The sequence below is a fragment of the Stegostoma tigrinum genome, chromosome 9 (genome assembly GCF_030684315.1).
Source record: "Stegostoma tigrinum isolate sSteTig4 chromosome 9, sSteTig4.hap1, whole genome shotgun sequence".
Classification (NCBI taxonomy): Eukaryota; Metazoa; Chordata; class Chondrichthyes; order Orectolobiformes; family Stegostomatidae; genus Stegostoma; species Stegostoma tigrinum.
Window position 1 is genome coordinate 16,368,308 of NC_081362.1, and position 23,779 is coordinate 16,392,086.

Consider the following 23,779-nt stretch of genomic DNA (forward strand, 5'->3'; position numbering starts at 1 on the left):
GATGCCTTTTAAATGTTGTAATTGTACCAGCCTCCACCACCTCCTCTGGCAGCTTATTCCATACACAAACCACCCTATGCATGAAAGTGTTGCCCCTCAGGTCCCTTTTAAATCTTTCCCCTCTCACCTTAAACCTATGCCCTCTAGTTTAGGATTCCCCGAACTTGGGAGATGCCAATGTGGTACATCAAGCAGATGTTCACCTGCACATCTACCAATGTGGTATACTGCATCCGCTGTACCCGTTGTGGCCTCCTCTACATTGGGGAAACCAAGCAGAGGCTTGGGGTCCGCTTCGCAGAACACCTACGCTCGGTTCACAATAAATAACTGCACCTCCCAGTCGCGAACCATTTTAACTCCCCCTCCCATTCCTCAGACGACATGTCCATCGTGGGCCTCCTGCAGTGCTACAGTGATGCCATCCAAAGGTTGCAGGAACAGCAACTCATATTCCGCTTGGGAACCCTGCAGCCCAATGGTATCAATGTGGACTTCACCAGCTTCAAAATCTCCCCTTCCCCCACTGCATCCCAAAACCAGTCCAGCTCGTCCCCACCTCCCTAACCTGTTCTTCCTCTCACCTATCCCTTCCTCCCACCTCAAGCCGCACCTCCATTTCCTACCTACTAACCTCATCCCGCCTCCTTGACCTGTCCGTCTTCCCTGAACTGACCTATCCCCTCCCTACCTCCCCACCTATACTCTCCTCTTCACCTATCTTCTTTTCTCTCCATCTTTGGTCTGCCTCCCCCTCTCTGATGACGGGGTCTAGGCCCAAAACGTCAGCTTTTGTGCTCCTGAGATGCTGCTTGGCCTGCTGTGTTCAGTCAGCTTCACACTTTGTTATCTTGGATTCTCCAGCATCTGCTGTTCCCATTACCCCAAACAAGTTGTGTACTGGAGTGATGATCTACAATTGCCAACGTTCCATGTATGTCCATAGTGTAAATTACACACCTCAGTTCAGTAATCAGCACAGGAGGATTGGCTGGTTTCCTCCTCCCTAACCAGGCAGTATTGCGGTCATTTGAAATGTCCCTATCAGCGGCCAGGCCCAAACATCAGAACCAGCACAAGACGGAGGAGAGGATTTGGAGCCTAATCTCCTAATTTGTGTATCATTCCGTTCTGGGCACCATATGTCCAATGACCCACAGAGGAAGTGCTGAAATGGGGAAATTGAGATCTGGGTATAAAAGGATAACAGATGCAGGAATGGAAGTCTTAGATATCAAGTCAAATCTTTATGGGTTCAAGCCCCATTCCGGGACTCGAAGTATAAAAGTTAAGAGTGAAGCTTCAGTACAGGCTTTGGACAGTGGTGTACTGTCAGAGGTACTGCCTCTTAAGATCAAGACTTAAAGTGAGTCCTGAAACTTTGAGCCTGTGGCATGGCCAAATGGTTAATGTGATCAGTTGAAAACCTCAAGGGTTTGCATATTCATTCAAATCCTGCTGATTATGCCTCTCAACCTTAGTGATTTTAACCAATTACATAGACAGTTAATTAACGGTTTCAGGAAATTTTTTAAATTCTGCATTTCTTATTTCTCAGGTCCTACTGGACTTCATTCAAAGAAATGGCTTGTAAGGTAGTTAGTGGGTTGGTTTTAATGTTCCAATGTTCCCTAGATCCGGGATGGTTTCATGAGATCAGAAAAAAATAGCAAAAACAGAGACAGAAAGTGAGAAACTACAGGTCTGTTAACTTAAAATCTGTCGTAGCAAAGATGTTAGACACTATTAGTAAAAATAGTATAGCAAGGCACGTATATAAATTCGTGGTAATTAGGCAGAGTCAACATGGCTTTGTCAATATGAAATCATGTTCAACCCATTTATTGGACCTCTTCAAGGAAATAACATATGATGTGGATAAAGGGGGACCTGTGGATGTACTGTACTTCGCTCAGATTTCCAGAAGGCCTTTGATAAAGTTATTATATAAAATAAAGTCTTGTGATACAAAGGGTAACAGATCAGCATGGATAGGAGAATGGCTGGATAATGGGAGATAGAGAGTTGGTTTTTCTGGCTGACAAGATCTCAATGAGCAGTGTAACATAGGGATCAGTGCTGGGCCTCAAGTTTTTACAATTCATCTAAATAACTTGGATGGAAGGAGGAGCTATATTTGTTGCTGATGCAAAGGTAGGTAGAAAATTAACTTGAAAAGAGGACGCAATGGAGCTACAAAACAGTACAAATAGAATAAGGGAGTGGGTAAGATCGAGAAAATGTGATGCATTTTGGAAGGTCTAGCATAAGTAGAAAATTACACAGTAAATGGCAGAACATTTAGGAGTATTGATATACAGAGGGATCTCGGTGTACTGGTCCACAGATCACTGAAGGTGGCAGCGCAGCTAGGTGGGGAGTAAAAACAGCCCATGGCATGCTTGTCTTCGTTGGAAGGGGCATTGAGTATAAGGATAGACCAGTTATGCTGCAGCTTTATATAACTTTAGTTAGGCCACACCTGGAATACTACATACAGGACACAGTTTCAAAGTATGAGGAAGGAAATTTAAAAGGGATGTGCAAGGTAAGTTTTTCACACAAAGGGTGGTGAGTGCTGGAGGGCGCTGCCAGAGGAACTGATGGAAGCAGATACAATAGCAGCATTCATGAAGCACCTGGACAAATATATGAATAGGAAGGGAATAGAGGGATATAGATACTATAAGCGAAGATAGTTTTAGTATGGAAGGGCACAGGTTTGAAGGGCCGAAGGGCCTGTTCCTGTGTTGTATTGTTCTTTGTTCGTTGTAAATGAACAATGAAGGAAATGTGAAATTGCCCTATGTTATCAGGAGGAATAAAAAACCATATTGTTTAAAAAGTGAGAGCTCTGAAATGCAGATGGATCTGAGTGTCCCACTGCATAACTTCAGAAGACTAGTATGTAGCTACAGCAAATTCTGAAGGTTAATAGAATGTTTTAGTTTACAGCAAGAAGAATTGGAGGCAAAATTAGGGGTTCCTGAAGAAGTCACCTGACCTGAAGCATTAACTCTGCTTTTTTCTCCAGACATGCCAGCAATTTCTGTTAAAAAAATTAGGGAGATTATACACAGGGCATTGGTGAGACCACATCTGGAGTACTGTGCACAGTAATGATCATGGTATTTGAGGGAGAACGTAAATACATTTGAAACAGTTCAGGGAAAATTTGCTCGACTAATACCTGGAATGTGTAGGTTGTGATGAGAGGTTGGACAGGCAAGGCTTGTATCTACTGGAGCATAGATAAGTAAGATGTGACGACTGAAACATGTAGATCCTGAGGGATCTTCACAGGGTGCAAGTCTTGAGGGACAATCCAGGAGTAGGGATCACTGCTCAAGATAAAGGGTCAACCATTTAACACAGGAAGAAGGTGGACATTTTTTCTCACAAGTCTTTGGGACTCTTTTCCTCAGAAGGCAGGTGAAGCAGGGGTCATGATTTATTTTGTCAGAGGTGGGTAGGTTCTTGGTAAGAAAGTGAGTGAAAGGTTATTGGGCTGGGGGGTGCTGTGGTGTTGGTGTGAATGTGAAGTAATCAGCTTGGCCGTGATCTTATTGATGATGTGAAGATGCCAGTGTTGGACTTCGATGGACAAGGTCAGACTAATACCTGAAGAAGGGGTAAGACTGAACGCTTGTGTTTGCAAATACACCTGTTGGGTGCTAACCTGGTGTCATGTGATTTGTTTCTTTTCTAAAGAAGCCCATTCTTATTGAATCACACAGCAGGCTCAAGGGGCCTGCTTCTTTATTTAATTCATATGTTTGTGGGTCTGTCCTCTCGCTCAGTGAACGTAAAAGATTGTGTTATGCTCAGGGAAGAAAAACAGAAAATTCCCTTGACCATTATTTCCTCCCTCAGGTAACAATGCTGACCCGTTCCACCATCTCTCCCCTCCTGGTCATCACTCCCAATGCTCTGTTGGGATCTTGCTGTGCACAATAGCTGACACGCTTGGCTGTGCAAGTGATTGTACTTCAAAGGCATTTCATGGATCTGAAGTTCTTTGAGATAATGTGGCATGATAAGGCACGGAGTCGATGGAAGTTTTCCCCTTCTCAAAGTACCTTTCGCACAATAGGTGTGTCAAACTTTGAAACGCAAGGGGGAAAGAATGGAACATTTATGAAATATTAATGTATAAACGACAAAACTGAATGTATCATTTTCTCAACATTTCACTGTGGCTGAAAGAAACTCAAGTAAACCACAGCTAAAGGTCAGGTGGCACCTTACAACTGATGTGGCCTTGGAGAAACTCTAACACAGCTTGCCTGGTATGAGGAGAATTCCAAAAGGGAGGGTTCATTGCTGGAGCTCAACGATGCAGAACATCCAGACAATAATCGAAACCTGAGGGACTGTTTTTTTCCTTTCGTAGAGTAGCTAAAAACCAGAACAAGATCATTTGTTCTGAGGCATTTGGTGCAGATCTTTGATCTCAAGCCAATGTTTAAAAGTCGTTCTCAAGACACCGCTATACATCAAAAGGGAAATGAAAAGAATTATTCAAACAATTTCCGCTGCTTGCCGAATATGATTTGATCCATGTAGGAGTTTCGATGTGCGGGATTGTTTTTTAAGTTGTTCTCAAGATTCTTTGCTATACATCAAAGGGCAATGGATTAAAAAGAAAACGATTCCCCCGTCTTGGCCAATTGATTTGAGTTGTGTGGCTATTTTGTAGGAGAGACAGCGTGAAGAAAGGATCGAAAGAGGGAAAATGCATTGACCAGAATGGGAATTGAGTTTTTCAGTTAATAGGTATTTTTCGAATATTGAAGACAAAACCAAGGCAATCATTGTTCTGGCCCATTAATGTCCTTTAGGGAAGGAAACTGCCGTCCTGACCTCGTCTGCCCTACATGTGACCCCAGATTCACATCAATGTGGTTGACTCTTAACTGCCCTCTGGGCTATTAGGGATGGACAATAAATACTGACCTGTCCATCCTGTGAATGAATTAAACAAAATTGAACAGATTGTGTAACACTGCAGACAGATAAGCTTCCTGAAGTGGGTTATCAAGGTAATGCTGTGTTGTATAATATTGTGTCAGGGACACTGTCTGGAAGGCTATCATATAAAGTAGGAACAGGAGGAGGCCATAAGACCAGAAGACCACAAGTCATAGGAGTGGAAGTAAGGCCATTCAGCCCATTGAGTCCACTCCGCCATTTAATCATGGCTGATGGCCATTTCACCTCCACTTCCCTGCACTCTCCCTGTAGCCCTTGATTCCTTGGGAGATCAAGAATTTATCAATCTCTGCCTTGAAGACATTTAACGTCTTTGGCCTCCACTGTGCTCTGAGGCCATTCAACCCTTTGAGCCCCAGTGCAATCATGACTGACCATCCAACTGTTCCTGCTCTCTTCCCACATACTTTGATCCCTTTAACTCCAAAGAACTATCCTGAACTCCTTCTTGAAAACATTCAAAGTTTTGGCAGAGAATTCCACAGGATCCCCACTCTCTGGGTGAATAAATTTCTTCTTGTCTTAGTCATAAATGGCCTATCCAGTATCCTTAGGTTATGAGCCCTAGTTCAGGACTCCCAGATCATTGAAAACATCGGTCTTGCATTTACACTGTCTAGTCCTGTTAGCATTTAATAGCTTTCTATGAGATACCCCTCATTCTTCTGAACTCTCATGAACTAAGTCCAAATCTATCCGGTCTCTCCATGTGTCAGCCTTGCCAAGCCAGGCGTCAGGCTGGTAAACCATTGGTACTCCGTCCACAGCTAGAACACCCTTCCTCAGAGGATGAGATCAGTTTTATCATTTCCTGCACTGGCAATCAGGTAGAATGACATTGCATCCCATTCCTGCCACCTCTCCTGAAACATTAACTCAATTTTAGTTTCTGCAGATGCTGCCGGACTGCCTGAGATTTTAGTGTAATTGTTCATTTTTATTTCAGGCTTCCAGCTTCTGGGGTGTTATTCTCCTGTGCCGCATTCTATTACATGGAATCTAGGGCGCAAGGACACGTCCTTTGACCCGAAAGGTCACTATACTGTTTCAATTCTATAAAAGCCTCCTCCAACCTAACCTCATCCCATCCTACCAACAAACTCTTAAATTCCATTCTCCCAAGTAAACTTCATAACAACTTTTCCGTAAACTCACTGCATGTATTCACCTCCCCTATTCCCTATGGTCCACATTAACATCGCTCCCTAGTTCTGGATTCCCAGATCTATGCAAACCTCGTTCCTGCATTTACACTGCCTTTTAGAATATTACAGGTTTCTATGAGATACCCCTCAATGCTCCTCAGTTTCTTCATCAGTTTACTGTGACTCATGCTTATGGGCACTTAAAATTGGAAATACCTTCTCTTGGCTACCTAGTGCCACTTTTTACAATTTCAATATAATTTATATAATTTAATATAATTTGTAGTATACTCAAGCAGATGTTTCATTTCTAAAGAAGCCCCATTCTGTGCAGATTCACCTGACAGTGAGATTTATAGTTCTGGTATCATGCTTGTCAATCCTTTCTCCCCAATGTCTCTCTACATCCTTCTTGACCTGTAGACATCAGAACTGCGCACATAGCACTGTGACAGCAATTGGTAACTGTGTTGCCATCACAGCAGTGATTTTGATTTGATGGATTTGGGTTTGCTGCAGTTCCTTGTTAGTGCAAGTAGTGTAATATCTGAGTACACCTTGCAGCAATCTGAAGAGCTGATCATTGTGTCCTCATTAGCTGCATCATTGATTTCTTTTTAAAACTTTCCTGTCATTAGGACTTTGACTCCCCCCCACCCAACAAAGCACAGTCTTAGAATCAACATGAAAACTCAAGGTGACACATCTGGGTCAGACAGGTGTCATTTGGATGATGGTCTTTTATTTACGTGTGAGTCAGTAAGAAAGCAGAAAGCCCACATTTATGGGAGGGAAGTAGATGGGTCAGAAAATGAAGCTCGGTACTGTTGCTGGTGTCAGTGCTACAGGAGCCCGGAGGTGCACTAAATGAGGCCCAATTCATTTCCGGATGATTCCAGTACAGCCCGCTCATTTCTTGGGAGGGCATTAGAGAGGGCACGTGTGCAGGAAAGCATGCAGACTGGGCATATCGTGGCATCAATCAGTGTCTAATACCGACTTGCGTGCACAGTCCAGACCTTCCTTCCACAGGCCACATTTATATCTCTCATTGTCATGGAAAGGCTGCCAACATCATCGAAGACCCCTCCCGGTAATGCTCTCCTACAACCTCTTCCGTCAGGCAGCAGATACAGAAGCTTTACAATGCACACGAAGGTTTGCAGCAGGTTCTTCCTGGCCATTGTTAAACTGACGAAAGGAGTCCTGAGCCTCAAATAATGACTAATGAGTCCTGAGAGCTGATGGGTGAGTGAGGGTGGTATGGCCATTAAACACCCTGTGTCACAGGTGTAGTGCAAGGCAATGGGTCCTTAATACATCTCATAAGCATTTTTAGACACTATTCCACAGTCCCTTTAAGAGGCCTTTCTCTATCAAGCCTATGCACCAATCATTTGCTCATTGCCCATAACCTTTAATATCAAACTGAGTCTAATTCTGTTCTTTTACTCTATTTCCTTGACCCTTTAAAATTACACTCCATTTCCACTCTCATCCCTTTCAAGGCTGTCTACAAGGAGGAGTGCAGCCCTCTACAGGAGAGAGAGTCTCCAGCCACAGAATGACTTCATGACATTGAACCAAGCTGGCGTGGTGAGCATGTGCTAGCAGGGGGTGTCAAGTGGTTTCTTCTGGCTACAAGCATTAGCAGGAGATGTGGCAGAACACTGTACAAATGAAAGGGAGCAGTGGAGGTTACAAGTCCAGGATCTTTCTCTACGTATCTTTTGGGCCTAATGTCACAGCAGGTCACTCCTGTCAGTGGTTTAAGTGTACTCATGTTGAGGAATATCACCATACTGCAGTGTAATAGGAGATGGTGGTTTAGGGTAATTTCATTGGATGAGTAAATAAGGCTAATACTTAAGAGAAATGGGTTCAAATCCCAGCATGACAGATGGTGAAATTTGAACTGAATAAAATCTGAAATTAAAAGCAAGTCTAATAGTGTGACAGTGAAACAATTATCATAAAAATCGCATCTTCATGATCTAGCCTCAACATCCCTCTCAGATAAAGAATTCCAGAGGTTCACTGCCCTCTAAGAGAGGAAATTCCTCCTCATCTCTGTCTTAATTCTGGCCTTGGACTATCCCACAAGGTGGAACAGCCTGAATGGATCTACCCTGCCAAGTCCCTTCAGTAACTTGTACATTTCAATAAGGAGGCCTTTCAATTTTCTAAACACCAGTGAATGCGATTCTATCTTGGCTAAACCTCCCCTCATAAGAAATCGCTCTGGACCTTGGGTGAACCTGGTAAACCTTCTCTGGGCTGTATCCAACACCAGTACAATCAGTTCTGATATAACACAACTGTTCTGTTCCGGTATGATCTCGCATTATAAGAAAATTGCACAAAAACCATGATATTTAAAGTGATGGGGATGGAGTTGTGTTATAGCCAATATGGGTAGGGACATTGATGCTCTACAAATAGCATTCTAGAATTCTTCAATTATGCAAAACCCAATTCACGTTGAAAAAAATATGCATTGTATCAAAAGGAATTGTACATCTTTCCATAGATCACAGACCGCTCATTGTATTCTAGTTTTGGTCTGATTGTGCTTTGTCTAGTTTTAGCAAGACTTGTATACTCTATGCCCTTGAAATAAAGTCCACCCTTCATTTTACATTTCCTATTTTGGGCAAGTTTATTAAAATTACATGTAGAACGTGAATGTCTTTAATGAAGATCCAAAATCTTCCCCAAAAGGTTGGTTGCAGGGCTGGGGGGTGGTGGGGGTGGGGGGGTGGTGGTGGGGAGAACACAGTAGTGGCTCAGTGTTTAACACCGCTTCCTTACAGTGCCAGGGACCCAGGTTCAATTCCACCCTCAGACAACTGCCTTTTTGAGTTTGCACATTCTCCCCTTGTCAGCGTGGCTTTCCTCCAGCTGCTCCAATTTCATCCACAGACCAAATGTGCAGGCCGGGTGGATTGGCTGTGGAAAATTGCCCATAGTGCTGGAGAGATAGTAGGGACTGCCGATGCTGGAGAATCTGAGACAACAAGGTATAGAGCTGGCTGAACACAGCAGACCAAGCAGTATCAGAGGAGCAGGAAGGCTGACATTTTGGGTCTAGACCCTTCTTATTGGGCCAAAAGGCCTGTTTCAACACTGCAGGGATTTTATGATTCTATGAAAATGTCTGTGCTGCAGTTTTCTGCAGACGTTTTCAATTTAAATAATATTCAGCCCCTCCTGGCTTCCTCCCAAAATGTATAAACTCACATTTCCCCACATGATATTCTGTCTGCCAAATTTTTGCCCATTTAGTTATCCCATTCACATCCCTCTGCAGACATTTTGTGTCACTCTCACCACTTGCTTTCTCACCTAATCTTGTGTTAGTAGCATACTTTGCAATAATATTTTGAGTCCTAATGGCACCCCACTAGTTATAGGTTGCCATACTGAAAATATCTGCTATGTTCCAACTCTCTGTCTTCTATCAATATCCTGGGAGGGAGGTTTGCTCGAGCTATATGGGATGGTTTAAACTAGATTGGCAGGGGTTGGGGAACCGTATTTGTAATTCAGACGATGAGGTATTCAGCTTTCCGACAGACACAACAGGGACTGAGGTAGTTAATAAAGAAATGCAGTCGATGGAGCGTAATTGTGGACACAGAGGTGGTTTGAGGTGTGTACACTTCAATGCCAGAAGTATCAGAAATAAGGCGGATGAACTTAGAGCATGGGTCAGTACTTGGAACTATGATATTGTGGGCATTACAGAAACTTGGGTAACTCCGAGAGAGGAATGGTTGTTGGAAGTTCCAGGATTTAAATACTTTAAAAGAAATAGGGAGGGTGGTAAAAGAGGCGGGAGAGTGGCATTGCTAGGCAGGGCTAGTATAGCAGCTGCTAAAGGCAGTTTGAGAATGATATGTCTACAGAGTCAGTTTGGGTTGAGATCAGTATGCATTCCTTAAACAATCTCCACATTTCAATAGCGCTCTTCCCTGACAGCATCTGTTTTCATTTTATGTTACCCAGTTCTTGCCTCACAGAATTGTAATTACCCTTCCCCCACTTATTAACCTTACCCTGCTGTATGTACCTATCCTTTTCCATGACTATTGTAAAAGTAACAGAAGTCAGGAACAATAAAGGAGCAGTTACTTTGTGGGGGTTTTCTGACAGACCCCCTAATAGTTGCAGAGAAGTGGAGGAGCGGACTGGGAGGCAGATACTGGAAAGGTGTAGAAGTCACAGGGTTGTAGTCATGGGTGGCTTCAACTTTCCAAATACTGACTGGAAACTTTTTAGTTGTAATAGTTTAAATGGAGTGGATTTTGTCCAGTGCATTCAGGAAGGATTCCTGACACAGTACGTAGACAGAAACACACGAGGAGAAGCCATTTTGGATTTGGTGTTTGGCAGTGAACGGGACCAAGTGTTGGACCGGTTGGTAGGAGAGCATTTTGGCGACAGCGATCATAACTCTGTTACTTTTACAATAGTCATGAAATAGGATGGGTACAAACACGAGGGTAAGGTTTATAATTTGGGGAAGGGTAATTACAATTCTGTTAGGCAAGAACTGGGTAACAAAATGGGAACAGATGCTGTCGGGGAACAGCATATTGAAATGTGGAGATTGTTTAAGGAATGCATACTGTGTGTGCTCGACATATTTGTCCCTAGCAAGCAGGGAAGGTGCAGTTGAGAGGGAGAGCCTTGGTTGTCAAGAGAGTTTGAATGACTGGTTAAGTGGAAAAAGGACGCTTATATAAGGTTTAGGAAACAAGGATCAGAAAAGGCTCTAGAGGGATACAAGTTAGGCAGGAAGGAGCTGAAGAAATGGCTTAGGAGAGCTATAAGAGGGTATGAGAAAACCTTGGCAGATAGGATCAAGGAAAACTCCAAGGCTTTTTACACGTATGTGAGGAATAAGAGAATGACCAGAGATAGGGTAGGGCCGATCAAGGATTGTAAATGGAATTTGTGCACGGAGCCTAAACAGATAGGAGAGGTCCTTAATAAATACTTTTCTTCAGTATTTACAACTCAGAGGGACTTACTGGTAGAGGAGGACAGTGTGAAGCTGGCTGGTAGGCTAGAGGAGGTTGATGTTAGTAAGGAAGATAGAAAGTTAGTAGGAATTTTGAGGAACTTGTTAAGTCCCCCAGGCCTGATGGGATTTATCCAAGGATTCTATGGGAAGCGAGGGAAAAGATTTCAGGGCCTTTGGCGATGATCTTTTCATCCTCACTGTCCACAGATATAGTGCTGGAAGATTGGAGAGTGGCATAAGTCATTGCCTTGGTCAAAAAAGGGAATGGGGATAACCCTCGAAATTACAGGCCAGTTAGTCTTATGCCAGTGGTGGGCAAATTATTGGAAAGGGCTCTGGATAGGATTTATGATCACTTGGAAAGGCACAGTTTGATCTGTGATAGTCAACATTGATTTGTGAGGGGTAGCTCATACCTCACAAACCTTATTGAATTCTTTGAAGAGATAACCAAACATGTGGATGAAGGTAGAGCAGTGGATGTGGTATCTATGGATTTAAGTAAGGTGTTTGATAAGGTTCCCCAAGGTAGGCTCATGCAGAAAGTAAGGAGGCATGGGATAGGGGAAAGTGTGGCAGATTGGATTCAGAATTGCCTGGCCCTTAGACGACAAACGGTGGCAGTGGACGGACAATATTCAACATGATGCTCAGTTACAAGTGGTGTACCACAAGGATCTGTTCTGGGTCCTCTTCTATTTGTGATTTTTGTAAATGATTTGGACGTAGGAGTGGAAGGGTGGATTAGTAAGTTCACAGATGATACAAAGGTGGGTCGAGTTGTGGATAGTGCAGAGGGCTGATCTATGTTACAAAGGGACATTGATAGAATGCAGAGATGGGCTGAGAAGTGGCAGATGGAGTTTAACCCTGAAAAGTGTGAGGTGATTCATTTTGGAAGGACAAATTTGAAATCAGAATACAGGGTTAACGAAAAGATTCTTGGCAGTGTGGAGGAGCATAGGGATCTTGGGGTTCATATCCACAGTTCCCTGAAAGCTGCCTCCCGGGTGGATAGAGTTGTTAAGAAGGCGTATGGTGAGTTAGCTTTCATTAACAGAGGGATTGAGTTCAAGAGCCGTGAAGTTATGCTCCAGCTATACAAAAGCCTGGTTTGGCCACACCTGGAGTATTGTGTTCAGTCTGGTCGACTCATTACAGGAAAGATGTGGAAGTGTTGGAAAAGGTTCAGAGGAGATTTACCAGGATGTTGTCTGGAATAGAGGGAAGGTCTTACGAGGAAAGGTTAAGACAGCTAGGGCTTTTCTCTTTAGAGCAATGAAGGATGAGAGGTGACTTGATAGTGGTGCACAAAATGATCAGAGGTATAGATAGAGTGGACAGCCAGAGACTTTTTCCTAGGGTGGAAGTAGCTATTTTGAGGGGGCGTAGTTTTAAAGTGAGTGGAGGTAGATGGTGGAGGTTTGTGGAGGGGAGATGTCAGAGGTAGGTTCTTTACTCAGAGAGTGGTAGGGGCATGGAATGCATTGCCAGAGAGGGTAGTGGAGTTGGCCTCATTAGGGGCATTTAAGTGGCTATTAGATAGGCACATGGATTATAGTATAATATAGGGGTGGAGGTTAGATAGACCTTAGGTACTGTTCTCTGTTCTATGTTCTATTTGTCAGCCAATCCTTTATCTATGCTAATATACTGCCACCAATATCTTGGGCTCTTATTAAGTACAGTTTTGTTTGGTACTTTATCAAATGCTTTTTGGAAATCCAACTATACTACATCTACTGACTCCCCTTCATCTATCCTCCTCAAAGAACAGTTAATAAATTTGTCAGGCATTTTCCTTTAATGACGCCATTCTGACTCTGCTTGATAATGTAGTGTATTACAAAGTCATTGAGTAAAACAGCATGGAAACAGACCCTTCCCACCAGTCCACACTGTCCATGTCCCCAAACTAAAACACTCCCACCTGCATGCTCTTGGACCATATCCCTCCAAACCTTTCCCATTCATGTACTTATCCAAATGTCTTTTAAATATTGTAACTGTGCCTGCATTCATCACTACCTCTGGCAGTTCATTCCACCCACTAACCACGGTCTGTGTAAAAGAATTGCCCCTCATGTCATTTTTAAATCTTTCTCCTCTCACCTTAAATATGGTCCCTAGTTTTGAACTCCCCCACCCTCAGGAAAAGACATTTTCTGAAGAAGGGACCCAACCCGAAATGTCAAGCTTTCCTGCTCCCCTGATGCTGTTTGGCCTGTTGTGTTCATCCAGCTTCACACCGTGTTATCTCGGACTCCAGCATCGGCAGCTCCTACTATCTCAGGAAAAGACACCTATCACTCACATTATCCATGCTCTTCATGATTTTGTAAACCTCTACAAGGTCCCCCCTCAACCTCCTACGGTCCAATGAAAAATGTCCCAGCCTATCCAACCTCTCCTTATAATTCAAACCCTCCTATTCCCAAAAACATCCTAGCAAATCTTCTCTGATCCCTCTCCAGTTTAAAATATCCTTCCTGTAACAGCACAATCAGAACTGTACACAGTACTCCAGAAGAGGCCTCACCAAAGCCCTGTACAACCTCAACATGACTTTCCAACTCCTATACTCAAAGGACAACAATGAAAACAAGCATGCCAAATGCCTTTTTAACCATCCTGTCTTTATGTGATACAAACTTTAAAGAATTATGAACCTGAACCCCTAGGTCTCTGTTCTAAAACACTACCCAGGGCCCTACAATTACTTGTGTAAGACCTGCCCCTGTTTATTTTACCAAAATGCAATACCTCACTTTTGTCCAAATTAAACTCCATCTGCCACTCCTCAGCCCATTGACCCAATTGAACAAGATCTCTTTGTTATCTTCAAAAACCTTCTTTACTGTCCACTTTAACACAAATTTTGGTGTCATCTCATACTTACTAATCATGCCTCCTATGTTCCCATCCAAATCATTTATAAATGACAAACAAAAGTGGGCCCAGCACCGATCCCTGTGGAACACCGCTGGTCACAGGCCTCCAGTCTGAGAAAACACTCCTTCACCACCACTGTCTCCTATCGTAAAGCCAATTAGCAAGCTCACCCTGAATTCCATGTGATCTAACTTTACTAATTAGTCTTGTTTATTTCCAAATTGTCCACTATACATCCTTTATAATTGACATGAACATTTTCCCAATGACAAGTGTTCCAGACCAACTCCAGAGGCTTCCCACTAACAGCTGGGAGGGTACGAGATAATGTGCTGTTGGAGGTGTCACTGTATGAACCAAAGCCTCTTCTGGAGGGAAAAGATCCCAGGGCACTGTGCAGCAATGACTTCCCTGTTCAATGTTGACCACTAAAATGGATCAGTTTTATTGCAATTACATTTATAGTTTGGAGACCTTGTTTTGTGTGAAGTTGGTTTTTGCATTCCATATATTACTTTGGGTAACTACAGTTCATTGCTGTAAAGCACTTGCAAGTTCCTGTGGTCATGAAGGATGCTATTAAAATGAAAGTTCTTTCCGTCATGACGCTTTGGTGAATCGGACATTAGTTCCCAGAGCTCTGTGTGGTGGCTACAATGTGAACAGTCAATGGAAAACAGAGGATAGGGAAGATAGTCTTGAGCAAAGTCGTTATAGATTTGTCGGTGATAAAAGCCATGAGACGGCACCGAGCCAGTTCCACAAAGTTATCTTTCCACAAACAGACAGATGCTGCCACAGTTATTAATAACACAAATCAACTGAGCTTGGGATGACTGCAGAGAACTGCTGGATGACATTAGAAACTTTGCCAAGAATTAGATTGCGTCCAGTTGCTGTTTCAACTTGCAACTGGAGCCAGTTGACAATTTTAGAAGGGGGTGACCCAGTGGAAGAGAAGGTGCCTTAATTCTGTAGGGTGAAGGCCAAAACAATCAGAGACTCAAGTGTATGTTCATTGGCGGAAGCACAGTCACTATTTATGTGTAAATATCCAGGTGATGTTGGAGGAAGCAAATAATTCTGCCCACCTCTGGGACTTTACGGCAAAAGCAGCTAAGCGATACCGTTTAGCAACATTAGGTCGGGGAAAGGGATACATTTCATATTCAGTGCTCTCAAACATCCCCCAGGTCTACTGTAGATTAGAGTGTAACGCTTTTTGAAACCGTTCCACCTGGCGTCACAAGAAGATCTGCCCCCACCTTTCCCCTTCCCTGACTACCTTGCTTATCAGTCATGCCAAGATGTATTTGCTCATTTTCAGCTGGGAAATGAAAGCAATAAATCTACTGTGTTGGACATCATGGATGAAAAAGGAGTTACGCTTGTACTCACAGGGTGCCATTCACAGCCCCAGGCAATCCCAAAGCACTCCAGAGTCAATGCATTAACTTCTGAAATACGCATTCTGGGTTTCAGCGTTGTTCCAATCGATCCTATAAATACCGGTTATCACAAAATGTTTGAGACCACTTAGCCCACCATATCTCTATTGTAGGCTCCCAGTCCTGCTGAGTTCCCATCTGATGTTCTAACTACTCGCTCTTATCTGAACTCTCATGCTCACACCAACCAAAATGAGATAGGTGAACCAGCATTTATAAAGAGGGACTGGCTGTCATGTTTTACTTAGGGAGGAGGCTCAACAATGAAATCCAAATGTGATTTGTTTGATGGTCATGGCCCATTTCAGTCCTGCCAAGCTATTGGACACTATCCATAATCAAGACACTTCTTAATATTTCAGGATGATTTTCCTTATCCTGGTTTCCTACAAATCCTCAGAGAATAAATACTTCCTGTAATTAACTGAGCATGTCAATATAGGATGATAAAGCTCAAGTAGAAACCAGACAATAATCAAATCTACCCAAGTGTGAAGCACTACATTTTGTTATGCCAAATCAGGGCAGGACTTATACACTTAGTGGTAAAATGCCTCTGCCGATCAAAGGGACCCTGGAGTGCAGGTTCACAGTTCCTTGAAAGTAGAGTCACAGGGTTACAGGATAGTGAGGAAGGCATTTGGGGCGCTTGCCTTTATTGGTCAGTGCACTGAGGACAGGAGCTGGGAGGTCATGTTGCGGATACTGGGTTGGCCCGTTTTGGAATACTGTGTTCATTTCTGGTTTCCCAGCTATAGGAAAGATGTTGTGAAACCAGGAAGGGTTCAGAAAAGATTTACAAGGAGGGTTTGAGCTATAGGGAGAGGCTGAATAGACTGGGGCTATTTTCTCTGGAGCATCGGAAGCTGAGGGGTGAGCTTACAGAGGTTTATAAAATCGTGAGGGGCACGGATAGTGTGAATAGAAAAGGTCTTTTCCCACGGTAGGAGAGTCCAAAACTAGAGGGCGTAGGTTTAAGGTAAGAAGGGGAAATATTTAAAAGGGACCTAAGGGGCAACTTTTTCACGCAGAGGGTGGTGCATGTGTGTATGGAATGGGCTGCCAGAGGAAGTGGTGGAGGCTGGTACAGTTACAACATTTAAAAGGCATCTGGGTGGGTACATGAATAGGAAGGGTTTAGAGGGATATGAGCCAAATGCTGGCAAATGGGGCTAGATTAATTTAGGATATCTGGTCTGCATGGACAGGTTGGACTGAAGAGTCTATTTCCATGCCATACAGCTCTATGATTCCTAGTTCGCAAGACAGAAACAGGCCTCACAGCACAGCACTGCTATCAGTGTCTGACAGGCACACCTACACAGCTAGATTACTGGGGCTGTAGAGTCAGATCTGTCAGTGCTTGATACACAATCATCAATGAAACTGGCCATTCAGCCCATTTAGTCTATGTGGGCACTTCAAACCAAAAGCAAAATACTGTGCATGCTGAAAGTCTGAAACAAAAGCAGAAAGTGCTGGAGGAATTCAGCGAGTCTAGCAGCATTTGTGGAGAGAGAGCAACAGTTAGCATTTAGGTCTAGCCTGACTCCTCTTCAGAATCGAAGAGAGGCAGAAAAGTGATTGATATCATCGAGAATAGTGGGGAGGAGCAAGTAGATCATAACAAAAGGTCAGGGAAAGATTAAAGGGCGAGGGAGACTTGAGATCACAGGCATTGGAGATCAAATGGCAAAGAGAGTGGTAATGGATTCAGAGACAAGATCCAGAGTAAATGTTACTATCAGAATAAAGGACAGCTCTGAATGAAGGCAGAAACTTGAAAACAAGATACAGACACTGGAGGTGAAAGCATCTTAAAATAGAGGGCAGATTCATTGTCTGAAGTTGTTGAACTCAATGTTAAATCCTGAATAAAAACTGAAAGAACTGTGGATGCTGTAAAAATAAAAACAGTAGTTGCTGGAAAAGATCAGCAGCTCTGGCAGCATCTGTGAAGAAAAAAGCAGAGTTGAAGTTTCGGGCCCGGTGACCCTTCCTCAGTTCTGCTTTGTCTTACACAGTTGCTGCCAGACATGCTGAGCTATTCCAGCAACTTCTGTATTTGTTAAATCCTGAAGGACGTAAAGTGCCTAAATGGAAAACTAAGTGCTGTTCCTCCAGAGATAACGCAGCATGGATCTGGAGGAACACAGGTCAGGCAGCATCAGAGGAGCAGGAAAGTTGATGTTTCGGGTCGGGACCCTTCTTCAGGAGGTTCTTCCAGCCTGGTTTGTTTTTCGCTGGGCCCCTACAGTTGGCCTGGGACAGAAATGTGAGTATGGTTTATTGCAGGTCAGAGGGTTGCTTGCAGACTGAGCAGAGCTGTTCTACAAAACGGTCACCTAGTGTACAGGAGACCAAACTGTGAGCAGAGAGTGAACCGGATCGAAAAAGTACAAGCAAATTGTTAACAAAAAAACCCGAGAATCCTGGAGACTCTCAGCTGCTCTGGCAGCATCCGTGGACAGAGAGAGTTAATGTTTTGAGTCTGGTTTGACTCTTGTGGAACTGCTCATTCAGAGGAGGGTTTGCTGAAGAACGTGGACAGTGAGGTGGGACGAGACACTTCCTGTTCCTACTGTGGGAAGGTATGGATGAAGAGGGAAGTATTGTTAGGAATGATACTAGGCACAGTGTCTACAAAGCATTTGCCTCCACATGACCCTCTAATCTAGTCTAAAACCTCTAGTCTAATCTCGTTTCTGTTTTAATCCCTTTAAATTAATTTGTGGATTTTGTTTCGGCAATGATTGTGCTAGGAATTGCACCCATTCAGTTTATGACATCTTTATCCTGCTCCTTCCAATGAACTTTTGTCTTGTCAAACTAATTGGCACATACACCTTATATTGCATATGGTGGGCAACTCTTGTTTTCTCTAAACTTTGGAATAGCTGGACACAGTTCATCCCATGTTCATAGCAACCTCTTGTCATTTTTTTCGCTCCATTTCAAAACAAACACTTAGAATCTGTTTGAGAGATGCTGCTGCTGTAACCAAGCCAGTTTAAAAAAAAACTAGGATATTTTAAACATCAAAGTCTGATCAGACATGATCTGTGATTTCCACCAGACTGAGGCAGTTTTGAGGTTTTTGGCAAAGAGAGGCCTGTCAGGTAAGTGAACGCAAGCTGCATCTCTCAATCTTTTGCAGGAAAAGGCACAAAGGAACACTGGATAACCTCAGAGCAATCTCATCTATCTTTGACTGAAAGTTGTGTTTGAACGTATTCATTTATCTGTCCCGTGGCCTGACACAGCCAATACATGTCAGCTGTGCATCTGTGTAAGCTCATGTGATGTGCTTGGGCCAGAAACCATTGCGAGTCGCAAAACGCCTGGTACTTGGAGAATGAACAAAGGCCCACTGTCCTACCTGGGACCTTCTTAGCCCAAATGATCATGTGCACCAGCTCCTTATCAGCCAGGTTTGTCAGCAAAGTCATCATGGATGCCTCAGTGAAAGGTTTGCCCGGGTCATGCTCGGAGTAAACCATCGGCGGCTCGGCCTCCATCAAGGTGCTGAGAATCTCATCTGAGCTCATACCCAGCAGCGAGCTGTGCTTGGCGTTCCTCTGCACTGGGCTCACACTGCTGGAGCTCGGTCTGCTGGTGACTCCGGTACTCTTAATAATGTGCTCCTTCTCATCTTTCCTCCGCTTGTGCTTCAACATCCGACCACCCCTGCGGTCCTTCCGAATACCTGGCAGTGCGAGAGGAGGAAAGGTAAAAGTCCAAACTGTTTAAGCGACAGGGACTTCAATCAATGAAACAAAGTTGGTTCCTCTGTGCAGTTTCTAAAACACTGGTTTGAATGAAGTACTCGCAATATTTATTAGGGGACTGGGCCATAGAACGTTCATGTTAGTTATGGGCCTGGACACAGGACTACCTTGACAATATGTTAGAATAACATAGTTGGACTCAATGAGAAAGCAGGAAGGAGGTTAGGTTAGAAAACTCTGGTGAAGGGCAGGGAGAAAGAAAGAAGGATTTCCATTTATATATCACTTTTTATGACCTCAGCAACAATAAGGTACTTTATGTAGTCATTGTCATGAGCTAATAAAAAAAGCACAGCACGATCACACAAACAGCAAAGTGATAATGACTGGATAACCTTACTTGTTGACTTTATTTGAGGCATAAATATCACCCAGGAGAATGGGGAGAACCACCCTGCTCTTCGTTGAGTGGTGGCCCATGATCCTTTCTGACCCCTCCCTAGAAGGTACACCAGCGCTTATTTCAATGTCACATCTGAAAGACGGCACCCCTGGCAGTGTGGCACTCCCCCTTTACTGGAGCGGCATCCTGCATTACATGTGGGGCTGTCCCAGTTTTTGTGCTGTTTCATTTATTCTATCCAGGGATGTGGGCATCACTGGCAAGGCCAGTATTTGCTATTCAATACCTCATTGTCCTTAGCTGGCAAGGCCATTTCTTAGGGCATTTAAGAACCAACTACTTTGCAGTCGGTCTGAAGTCACATGTAGGCCAAAGCAAGTAAGGAGAGCACATTTCCTTCCCTAAAGGATATCAGTGAAACAGATGGGATTTTATACCAATCAGCAATTGACTTCATGGTCACTATCATGGAGATTTGGTTCAGTGCCAGATTTTTATTGAAGCGAACTTAAGTTGAACCAGCTGCCATGGTGGGATTTGAAACTATTGCTACATCACAAAACCTCTCCTAAGATTAGAAGTTTGGAGATGGAGTTTGATGCTTCTGCTTGGTCTTCCTAATAAGCACTAACATTCTCCCTTTCAGGACTCACTTTGCACTAAATGATACTCGATCTCCCATGGCAGAAAGCTGCAGGTAGGTGAGAAACCAAGGACTGAATCTTACCAAATTATGGTAAAATGTCATGCAGGGTTTCTCTTTGAGGCTCCGAGAGTTTTCTTAACAATACAAACTCACCTCATTAACTACTTACCACATCCATTGGCTCCCTTCACAGCAAAAGTACCACCACTTTCTTTCCGATATCTCTCTCTCTGTGACTGCACCCACCTCCCACCAAGGTTCATGCTCTGACACTCTTGCTATACCCTGACCCACCTGATTTCCCCCACGCCACTAACACTGCTTGGCCTCTGCGCTGTCACTTGGGACCCCTCACCATCATTCCTCCCACCTACACCAGTATTAACAACTGTGCCATGCACTTTCATCTCACTCCGTCACTCCCTCTCCCTCGTTCCAGCCTACAAAAGGGCAGAAAAGGACAGGACAGGTCATGTAATGCCTGACATATTGTTCCTTGCTCCCTGTAAAGACAGGATGCAGACCCCGACTGCCCTGAGTGGGTGATTGGCTCTGTCCAAGTCCCTCTACAGATATTAGAAGTTGCCCTTTACTGACTGAGCCCAGAGTTCCTGGCTGCAAGCTGCTTCCTTTGAGCTGACAGTGGGACACACCTCTTTGACTTTGAGACATGGCCATTTGGTTGATGCCTGTACAGTGTGTTAGCTTTGTAAGCTGCTACCATCGAGCAGATAGGAGATTGATGTAGCATGGGGCCGTACAGCAACATCCCCACCCTCCTGGCTGATCATTGTTGGCAAACATGACAAACTGCCTGGCAGTGCCACAAGGCAAGGCAAGACAGAAGTACTGTGTTAGCTCTGGTTGAGAGGGCAAAGTGTCAAGAGGCGAGGCAAGGCAAGGTGGGTGAAAGAGGAAACAATACAGGCAATAAGAGGGCCTATGTGACAGGGACAAATAAGCCACCTTAGTATCCTGTAGCAAGTCCATACTCATAATATGAAGTACGACCGTGTCATGCTATGACTGGACAATACAATTATATGTATTAGTTCTAGTATGATTGGATAATCCAGTTATGTGTGAATGAGTTTGAACATGATTGGACAATATAGTCATGTGACTGCTTTGGAATGCAAGTTATGCAGCAAGGGTTGGACAGGGTGTGCAAGGCTTTAATTGGAAGTTAAAATAGTCAAGTGGAAGCATCTTATCTGTAAGAATTGTACAAAACCTTACCTTTTCGGATGAAGATTGAAATTGTGTGCCATTTTCTTGATGCATATTTCTTCCATGCAAGCATGAATAAGCATTCAGTATAAAAAGACATGAGTGTCTTCTGGTGTAAGAGGAAATAAAGGATAGAATTAACCCAGAGTACAGGGTTTACTGTGAGCATCCAGGGAGGCACCAAGACAGAGAGCGAGCTGCACTGAGATAATGATAACAAAGTGTGGAGCTGGAGGAACACAGCAGGCCAGGCAGCATCTGAGGAGCAGGAAAGCTGACGTTTCTGGTCAGGACCCTTCTTCAGAAATAGGGAGGGGGGAGGGAACTCTGAAATAAATAGAGAAGAGGGGTGGGGCTGGGGAAGGTAGGTGGAATGGTGATAGGTGACTGCAGATAGGCAGTATTGGGGCTTGGCCAGAGGAATGGGTGGAGCAGATAGGTGAGGGAGAAGATGGACAGGTTGTGTCAGGTCAAGGAGGTGGGGATGAGAGGGAGGGTTGGTCATGGGCTGAGGCCGGGAGTGGGGAGATTTTGAAACTGGTAAAGTCCACATTGAGACCATTTGGTTGTCGGCTCCCGAGGTGGAACATGAGGTATTCCACCAATCCTTCCCGCATTTCTGAAGAAGGATCCCAACCTGAAATGTCACCTTCCCTGCTCCCCTGATGCTGCCTGGTCCACTGTGCTCCTCCAGCTCCACACTGTGTTATCTCTGACTCCAGCATCGGCAGTTCTTACTGTGCCTGCCCTGAGATGTGGGCTGCCCCAATCCATGAGCTGGGAACCTGTCCCTAGCATGCCAACTGTCCTGCAACAGCATTTTTGTGAGAAGCGATGGCGAGTTCCCAAGTGCAGCACTACAGTGTTGGCTGGCGAGGGTGGACTGTGTTAGATTGCAGTGTCCATGGATATGGCCTGTGTGCAGCCTATGACCATAATGTATGCCCCTGAGATGTTGGAGCTGTGTGTCCAAGGGGAGCAAATGGGAGTTGGGGGTCACCAAGTACCCAATCCTACTTCCATGTTGGGAATTCTCACATCCAGTTTCTGTCCAACGGGTGATAGAAAGGAAAACTGAATATTAATAAGGCCAGATTAGGTAGTCATGAGCATGATGGTGAGTGATAATCCCCGTCAATAGGCTTCTTGTTGCTCATGGGTGAGAATCTCATCTTGACGTCTGGAACTTAGTTGGAAAAGTTACCGCTCAGACCTTGGGAAAGGCCTTGCTGGATTCTCACCTGATTCTCCCTCATTTCTTGCTGTAACCCCCCATTGTTCAGGGACTGGGAGGATTCTGACCTGAGAAATGACTGAAAGCTCTGGTGGTTTGATAAAGATTATCAAATGCTCAAACTGAGCTGAGAGATGAGATAAGAAAGTGATGAAGCCATGTGCTCTCACTAACCTGCAGCTATTGTGGTTGTTACGTCACACCCCAAAATGTGACTAGATGAGAAATTTAAGGGGGAGGCAAGAGCCTACGGGTATTGTCACTCGACTATTAATCCAGAGACTCAGCTAATGTTCGAATCTGAACAAGGCAGATGGTAGAATTTGAATTCAATTAAAAAAAAAACAAACTCTGCAATTAAAGGTCTAGTGGTGACCATGAAATCAATTTCAATCATTGGGAAAATCCCATCTGGTTCACGAATGCCCTTTTAGGGAAGGAAACTGCCATCCTTACCTGATTTGGACTACATGTGACTCCAGACTCCAATTAGTGATGGGCAATAAATGCTGGCTTAGCCTAGAGATGTCCACATGGCATGAGTAAATAAAGAAAAATTCCTACCCTTTTTGATGCATGTATTTTTTTGATAGTTGAGAAGGAGACAGAAGAATGATTTATCTCCAATTCCAGCCCACTTTTACAACAGACATGGAAATCTAACAAGAGGTATTGATGCAGAGGAAGCCATTCAGCCCCTCAATTCTAGTCTGCTCAACAGATCATGGCTGATTGGTACCTCAAATCCTTATGTCCACCTTTGGTTTCCTTAAGAATGGTACCTGACAAAAATACATTTACTTCAATCTTGAATGCTCCAATTGGTCCCCAACATCTGGGCTATAGATTGTTGCTATCTCTTGTGTGGATAAAACCCTTCCTAATTTCTCCCTGGATGGCTGTAATGCTGATTGCCACTCTCTCCCTTATGCTGAATTTTCTACTCAGACCTTATTTCTCTGTATCTATCTTATTTAAATCATGTAAACAGCTCAGTTGGATCTCCCCTCAATTGGCTATATATGCCCAGTG

General features: G+C 43.9%; 1 protein-coding gene across 2 annotated transcripts in view; it reads right to left on the reverse strand.

The window, feature by feature from the left end:
• The window catches only part of esr1 (estrogen receptor 1), a 248,960-nt gene that overhangs the window by 72,555 nt on the left and 152,626 nt on the right, over window positions 1-23,779 (reverse strand). For both annotated transcript variants that reach the window (XM_048535896.2, XM_059648375.1), the window contains one exon: window positions 18,886-19,212. In XM_048535896.2, coding sequence (XP_048391853.1) covers window positions 18,886-19,212 — 327 coding nt within the window. The remainder of the gene's footprint in view (window positions 1-18,885; window positions 19,213-23,779) is intronic.